Source organism: Ailuropoda melanoleuca, chromosome 9 (assembly GCF_002007445.2).
Source record: "Ailuropoda melanoleuca isolate Jingjing chromosome 9, ASM200744v2, whole genome shotgun sequence".
NCBI classification, from domain to species: Eukaryota; Metazoa; Chordata; class Mammalia; order Carnivora; family Ursidae; genus Ailuropoda; species Ailuropoda melanoleuca.
Genome location: NC_048226.1, coordinates 3347671 through 3355670, shown reverse-complemented (window position 1 = coordinate 3355670; position 8000 = coordinate 3347671). Strand labels below are relative to the sequence as shown.

At 55.6% G+C, this 8000-nt stretch overlaps 1 protein-coding gene across 1 annotated transcript in view; it reads left to right on the top strand.

Moving 5' to 3' along the window:
* LOC100467513 overlaps positions 1-8000 on the top strand; it is a 76590-nt gene that overhangs the window by 37904 nt on the left and 30686 nt on the right. The window contains exons 9-14 of the mRNA XM_034668884.1: positions 338-434; positions 991-1096; positions 1187-1296; positions 1750-1898; positions 4531-4611; positions 6540-6643. Coding sequence (XP_034524775.1) covers positions 338-434; positions 991-1096; positions 1187-1296; positions 1750-1898; positions 4531-4611; positions 6540-6643 — 647 coding nt within the window. The remainder of the gene's footprint in view (positions 1-337; positions 435-990; positions 1097-1186; positions 1297-1749; positions 1899-4530; positions 4612-6539; positions 6644-8000) is intronic.

Below are 8000 nucleotides of genomic sequence, written 5' to 3'. Positions count from 1 at the left end.
GGTCAGCAGTTTTTTGTTTTTTTTAAAGATTTCATTTATTTATTTGATGGGGGGAGAGAGAGAGAGAGAGAGAGAGTGAGAGAGGGAACAACAGCAGGGGGAGTGGGGAGAGGGAGAAGCAGGCTTCCCGCTGAGCAGGGAGCCTGATGCACGGCTCCATCCCAGGACCCTGAGATCATGACCTGAGCCGAAGGCAGACGCTTAACCACTGAGCCACCCTGGCGCCCCGATCGGCAGTTTTGGCTTTGTTTCCTCTCAGATGGCCATATTTGATTTTGTGAGGTATTCAGCACCTGGTTCGGGAGTGTGCCGTGTCGGACGTGTCTGACCCTTACAGGCCGTGACAAACGTCGCCCTTCCCGTCCCGTGCCCGTCAGCGGTGGATTTAAGCTCTGGAGCTGAGTGTCGTGTGTCAGACGTGCTGCCTGCCCCACGTGCTGCTTTGTTCATGAGGCACGGTGATGGGCCCTGGCAGAGCCTCCATCGGGCCTGTTTCGGGTGCTTTGGCTTTGCGAGCTCTCCCGAGAGACCTGCTTTCCCTTCAGGATCAGGCCCAAGTCAGGAAGGATCCCTTCCATGTGGACGCTCCGTCGCTGGTCCCTTCACTGACAGTGACCTGCTCCCCACTGGGAGCCCTTGCTTCCCACCCCGCCCTGGCAGGAGTAGGAGCTAGTTCTTAATTCCAGGCCTGCAGGGGCCCTGCAGCGTGTCCCTGAGGTTTCCTGGGGTGGACGGCACCTCCTTTCACCTCTGGGGAGCCTGGGCTGCTCCCTCAGTGCAGGGCGGGGTCCACGCCACCACCGACAGGAGGTGCTGGCTCGTGGCAGGGATGGCCTTATTGCTTCTGCCCTGTTCTCTGACAAGAGCCCCTGGAAACCAGCCACGGAGGTGAGAGGAGACCGAAATCAGAAGGCGGCTAAGGACTCACCAGCCGCCTTGGAACTAGGCTCCTTCCCTTTCTCTGCCCCTGTCTACACCTGCCGTCTTTAGCTGTGGGGCTCACCCCGGTGCTCGGCCTGCTGGTTCTTGCGGAAATGGTGATACTGGTGCTGGAGAGGTTGGTGGTGATGACGCTGATGACGGTGACGTTTGCTGAGTGACTCATGGTGGAGCCTGAGGGGCTGCGGGGGTGGCCTCTCTAGCCTGGCACGCCTGCTTTCACCGTTTCCCCTTCCTGGCCTTATAGTGAGGACACTCACAAGATGCTGTGTAAGTTCCAGAAGGCTGCCTTCGTTCTGTTCTTGGGGCAACAGCAGTCAGACCCAGAAGAGCCCTGTCCTGACCTTTTCCGTGTCGGTGTGTCTGGGCCGTACCCAGGTGGTCTGGCAGTCCTGTTGTTGAGGCACGGTCTGGAAAATCTTCTGCAGTTCAGCCCTCGGACAGGCCGATGCGGAGGTGGTTGGTGTTTGGGGACCAACAGCAGGTGACATGGTGGGGAAGACGAAGGACCAGGGCGTGGGGGGAGGAGCGTTCACGGAGCTCGCAGCCCTGCCCTTGCCCTTCTCTACCCCCAGGCCAGGCCCAGGCGCTCTGCAGCCCACTGAACCCTGACTTCCTGCTCTGTCTGGGTCACCAGCTCATGCCCAGCCTTTGCCACTCGGCCTCTTCTCTCTGTGTCTGCTGCCTTCCTTGGTGAGGAGGTCAGGAAGAGGAGCGATGCTTCAGGACGGCCTGGTTTTCTTCCAGGAACCGATCCTGCCACTAACAACGGCTGGGGTCTAAATTCCCATAAACACAGGGGGTCTGCAGGCCCCGCCTCTGTCCGGGTGATTGGAGCGCTTCCCCCTGGCCCGGCCTCTGCCGGAGCCCAGGTGCACGCCTGCTCCTCGGGGGTGTGGTGGCAGACAGCGGGGCGCCGGGTCTTCCTCCAGACACGGGTGGGAGATGCTGGTACCATTGTGAGCTAGAGGTTTGGGGGTATCTCTCAGAGCGGGTCACCCTTTCAAGTTCTGACTAATTGAGGAATTGATACAGAAGCCAGATTGGGACCAACAGGCAGCCCTTTTCACTGACGAGAACACCCAGTAGTAATACCATGGAGGCCTCCGGGGCAGCGGTGCCGGAGGGGATGGCGTGGGCCCACGCGTGTCCAGCTAGGACTGCTGCTCCTCTGTCCTCAGTTGACGAAAGCCGCCCTGACTCAGCCATCCAGACACGCTCTGAGACACGGGGTGTGCAAAGCTGGCTTTGGGGGCAGAATGACCCATCCTGCTAATTAAGGAACATTCCCTGGTCTCCTCCCCAGCAGGAGTGAAGAGGGGCTGGAGGAAGTAGATAAGCAGACTGGCGTGAATGAAGGAGGGGGGGTGGCGTGTGCGTGGCCTGGTGCCTCCCGCCCTTCTGTGCCTGGCACTGACGGTTCAAGCCCCAGAGTCTCACTCTCCAGGGCAGGGGCGGTGTCTTGTCCAGCACTCATATCCTATAGCCGTGCCTAAGACACAAGCAGAGCTTCACCAGATATGCCAGGCTTGAGGAGGGCCCCGACTGGTAAGCATAGACTTGTTTTTTCCGGGATCTCCAGATGCAGATTATGTAACCTTTGCCTAGGATTTTCTGACCAACGGGCCATTTGTCAGGGTTTCCAGAGGGTGGTTGCTCACCTGTCCTCACATCTGAGTTCTCCCAACTGAGAAGCCGACGGGGACAGCCAAACAAGGGATGCATACCAGCCCCTTGCCCGGAGGACAGGACTTTCTGGAAATCCACGTGGGCAGCTTGGGCCTGGCCCCACAATGAGACTCCAGCTACCTACCCCAGGACTGAAGTCTAGTCCTTGGAACCACAGAGGGAGTGAGGCAGGCAGAGCAGAAAGGCGGGTCGTTGCTTGGTGAACCCACGTGCTTAAAGAGTACAGACCTTAGAGCAAGGCTCCAGTTATTGCCCGTTCAGTGCAGGGTGCAGACGGGGGCCCTCTGACCTCCCCACTTGGACTGAGCACTCCTGCACTGTGTTGTGGAAAGAAGGAAGGGGTGGTGTGAGGGACCCGAATCGGTCACTCCGACATTCCCAAGGAAACTGGCGTCTACTTTCCAGTCTGAGTTTGGCGGAGTCGCGAGTGGGAGAACCCACGAGAAGTGTCCTTTGGCCCCACGCTGGGTTCTTGGTTGTCTTGTCAGTCAGGGCTGGATTGGAGACCTCGGGCATCTCTTCACCTCTTGCTCGTAAAGTTAGCTGCATTATTCCGTTCACAGAGGCAAGCCGGGAGGTGTTTTGGTCCACGAGCTTTCCTGGGAGCCCCGAGAGGCAGGCCTGAGGCTGAGCCCTTCTGCTGCACCAGGCTGGGACTGGCGGGGCTCCCCCTCAGAGCTGGGCGCCTGTGCCCGCCACAATTCGCTCTGAGTTAGGGGTGCGGGAAGTTGAGCAGGTTGGTTGCCCACCTTCACCATGTCTTGGGAATGGTGTATCCCCCGCAGGCCTGTTAACACTCTCCTGTCTCTGCAGAGTTTATTCCTCACCCCTTGATGTCACGGAGTGAGATCTTTGACGTTGGCAGGAGCCAGAGAGAGCACCTGGAAGATCTCCATTCCAGGCCTGGGAGGTCCGACCCCTGCACTTTTCTCTAGCTCTCTTGGTACACATCTCCTGCCTGGGGATCCACCCTCCATCCGTGGGCTCCCGCAACAAGTGGGGTTACCGGGGTGCAGATTCCTGGGTTCTTCCCATTGGTCTGGAGGGGCATTTTCCAAAATGCATTCCACGGGCTGCTGTAGGTGCACTAGTAATGTCTCTGTGGCCAAATGAGTTTGGCAGACCCTGGCGTGGACAAAACTAGGCAGGTTTTTGATCCCAAGACGTTTCAGTCTTCCTGTGATAATGTGAAAAATTGATCTCGAAGAGATTCCTGAGACAGGCTGCGCCGGGGAGCTTCTCAGACTCGTTTGACCGCAGGGCATTTCTGTGTCATCGTTATTACTGCTGCTATTTCAAGGGACTGGTGACACGTGGCACAACGTCCATCTTCACACCTCTTGCTTTGCCTCAGCCTCCCCTGATGCACCTCCTTCTTTCACTCTGACCCTCCCGCCTTCCTCTTCGAGGACCCTGTGGTGATGCTGGGCCACCCAGACAGTCCAGGTCATCCTCCAGTTCAAGACTGTTAACTTAATCACACCCACAGAGTCTCCTTTGCTGTAACATAGTCACAGATTTGGGGAGATGGGCTTGGGAGTCTTTGGGGGTCATATTTCTGTCCACCACAAGCTCCTTCTGGTTCCGTGACCCCCACACCCACCCCGGATAGCTTCCTTGTCCTCGCCCCACCATTTGCCAGCACCATGGCCTGTCCCTGGCCCCTCCCTCCTTCTCCTGTAGCTTACTGGGAAGTCTCAGTTTCTTGCTTCAGGCACCTGGCCAGGTGTGACCCATTGTGACAGCGAGTGTCCTTCACTCTGAGCCAGGAGCTCTGTGTATGTGGTGTGAACCCTTCCACAGTGCGTGGTCACGCTTCACTCCCAGGGTGGCACCAGCAAAGGCACAGTGCCGGTCTCAGCCGGGAGCGGAGTTCCACCTGTCTCCTCATCCTCATCCCAGGTGACCTTCCCTGAGTCAGCAGGTGGATTTGCCAGATTGAGCGGTGTGGCCAGTGGAAGAAACGCTTCACCTTCTGGACAGGTACTCGCAAGGCCTGGCTTTGTCGCTACCTTGGTTCGGCCTGTCCAGGTGTTGAATTTTCACTGTGGCTGGGAAGCAGAGACCGCCCGCACGCACCTTGCTGCTTATGGCCCGGGGACAGCGGGAGGCCTCCGGTTTCCGGCACGGGGAGGCTCATCAGCCCCTTGTGGCACCACGTGGCTTCCCTGCCAGCAGGACGCTTTGCAGTGTCGTACCGCCTCTCCAGTAGTTGTATTGAGCACCTACTGTATGCAGGCACTGGGCAGCACTGCTGTTCTCTCCCAAGGGGCCTTGGGATTCCTTTCCTTCCCAAAGTCAGCCATCGAACGAATAGTGACGAATGCATCTAGATTACATAACTTGTTTTAGCTAACCAGACAGGAGAGCTGGTGATCTTTCCCTCTCCCCCATCCTCCCCCCATATGTTTCCAGGAATATCCATTTTTCCACTGCTCCTTTGAAAAGAGAAATGTCAAACATATTTCAAAGTGGGTATTAAAATAGAAGTTAACTTTACGCAAGGCAGCGAGGTGTGGCACAGATTGGACCCGGCACGCCGCTCCCCTACACTGGGGAGGACATTTCCTGCTGCTATGGTCGAGTGGGGCATGGCACCAGACTTGTTTAAAAGTGAAAGCCAGAGAGGTGAGACTTAAGAAATCCTTAGAATTTCGTAGGGCCCAGGCTGTCTTTGTTTTGGTTATTGGTTTTTGGGAAATTTAAGGCTAGGCCTGGTGCTCTTCCAGCTGCCAGCATGGCAAAGTGAGTGAAACACAGCGGGATTTCCTTGTTCGGATGCGGGTCACAGCGGGGCACCGGTGGGATGCTGTGGGCGTCTCAAGTGCATGCCGGACCCGTGTTTCAACCGGTATGTGTGCGTAAGGGAGGTGACCGTGTGGGCGGCCAAAGCGGGGTCTGAGCAACAAAGGGAAGCAGCTTGGGTCTTTGAAGGGGAGCGAAACCGTGGTTGGTTTTACGGGGTGCGTGCATGTGGGTGAATAAGCAGGGCGGACTCTGCCCCCAAGCTGCTTGGCACGTGGGCATGAGGCGTAGGCTCTGGCGAACCTTTGAAGAGGGGGATTGATTTTGGTTTGTGTCCTTCTCCGGATCTGGAGGTCACGGCACTCTTGAGGGTGTCCTTATCACCTCAGCCCACAGGTGCTGCCTCTGAGGCCTGCCGGCGTCAGCGACATGAACCCCTGCTCGGACGCATGGGGGAAGTGGGGAGGCTCCGACAGGAGACGTCTCTTCCTCAAACCATGCATCCCCTGGTCGCCCAGGCTTTCTTATGTGATAGAGCTTTTCTGCTTGAGTTCTTCCGTCCACTGTGATTCAGTCACTCGTTTCATGAATGTCTTGATTCAAGGGAACGAGAAATGCCCGAGGCTGTAGAGTTCATCCCTTCCGGCTGTTTCAGGGCCATGATTTTGTGCAGGCGACAACGAAGACATGGAGGGAGCTGGCAAGTGCCCGGTGCCCACGCTGCCCCTGGTTTCCTTTCTTATGTGAGAACGGCTGGATTCACTTAGCTTCCTGATGTGACTTAGCTACAAGATGCCCGTAGAGACATTCTTCTATGGAAGAGGTTCATTACTCAGTGTCGGCTTCCCACGTCATTTATCTCTGTGTTCAGATCTGTGAACTTTAGAGCCTAAAAATCTCCTGAGAGTGTCATCTAATTGGAAAAAAAAAACCCCAGCTTTTATTGAATTAAATCAAATTTTAATTGCAAATAAATTTGAACATGGTTTTCCAGAATATACAGCTTTCTACCGCGACCCACGTGATGATGACACAGCATAAGGACATGAAATGGACCAGAGCTGAGGAAGACGCAGGGCTTCCCTGCAAAGCCGGGTCTGGTTGCTGGGCCCCCCCACCCCCGAATATTACATAGGCCTTGGGATAATTTTCCACTTTCGCTGCAGGTAGAGCAAGTCAGCCAGTTGGCCGTGTTTATAGAGGCTGCTTTAGACTACCACAGACAGTCCACGGACATCCTGCAGGAGCTACAGAGCAAGCTGCAGATGCGGTAAGAGCCTTCACGTGCCCTACCGGCCCCAGGGATGCCCAGTAAACTCCATCCGAATCAGCCTCTCCATCTGTCTGTCCCTCCGTCTGCCTGTCCCTCCGACTGCCCCTTCCCCCTGCGGCTTTCTGTTTTGCATTTTCTTAGCTGGCTTTCACGGGTGGGTGTGGGACAGCCCCAAAGGTAATGAGTACGTGGCTCTGGCCAATGGGACAGAGCTGGGAAAACAACCTGGCAGCTTTTCTCCTTTTTTGTTTCATGAAAGCCCTTTGCCGTGACATGCATTCAGGGCAACCAGACGGAGCTGCTTGCCCGACAGAGCTGTCCCAGGTGCATTGCTGATTTAAGAGCTTAAGCTTGGGGTGGCGATGGCAGATACCTCCTTGCCAACGTATAGGGATGTGGAGAAGTGTGAGATGATACTTACAAAGTATGTAAATATCTGGGGAAAAGATGTGTTTCTATTTCGCCAGTACAGATAGCAGGCCAAGTTCGTAATACTGACTCAGAGACGTCCTGGAAGAGTCAAAATTCTGAATGATCAAGCAAGGTGGCCGTTTCCTTTAGGCTTGAATGATGACATAGTCTCTGTTCCTCTGAAAATTAGTAATATAGCATGTACTAGGCACAGTAACCCTATTAATATAATGGGTGAAGAAAACTACCCCATTCTTGACGAGGTTTGGTAACAGAATATTGTTTTACCTGGGATGATGGCCATGAGTACATTTGGAGGGATGTTTGCTTAAATCAGTGGCAGAATTCTCGGGTGTGGCCGGTCTCTGAAGCACCCACTTCTGTGGGCGGGGCACGCAGTGCTCACAGGAGCACGTTTGTATTTCTCTCTCCATGAGCAGAAGGGGAGAAAAGGCCGCTAGTGTTGCTGGGTGCCCAGTATAACCCTGGCACTGGACAGGTGCCTCGGAGACTCTGTGAGAGACCCACACTGTCGAATATATAGCTGGAAAACTACGCCGCGGATAGCGCACCTATCACTTTGAGCTACTCACGAGTCAATATGTAAAAATGACCCCCTTCACCACCACCACCTCTCCCGCAAGTTTGTAGGCTCCCGAGGTAGTGCAGACGTTCGTTGGAAGGCGTGGCTTCTCCATCCGATGTCTGATCTTAACATGCGTGTTTCAGAATATCAGCTGCATCCAGTGTCCCCAGACGGGAGTATAAGCCACGGCCCATCAAAAGGAGTCCTAGTGAGCTCAACGGGGTGTCCAGCACCTNGTGCTTTGTTCATGAGGCACGGTGATGGGCCCTGGCAGAGCCTCCATCAGGGGCCTGTTTCGGGTGCTTTGGCTTTGCGAGCTCTCCCGAGAGACCTGCTTTCCCTTCAGGATCAGGCCCA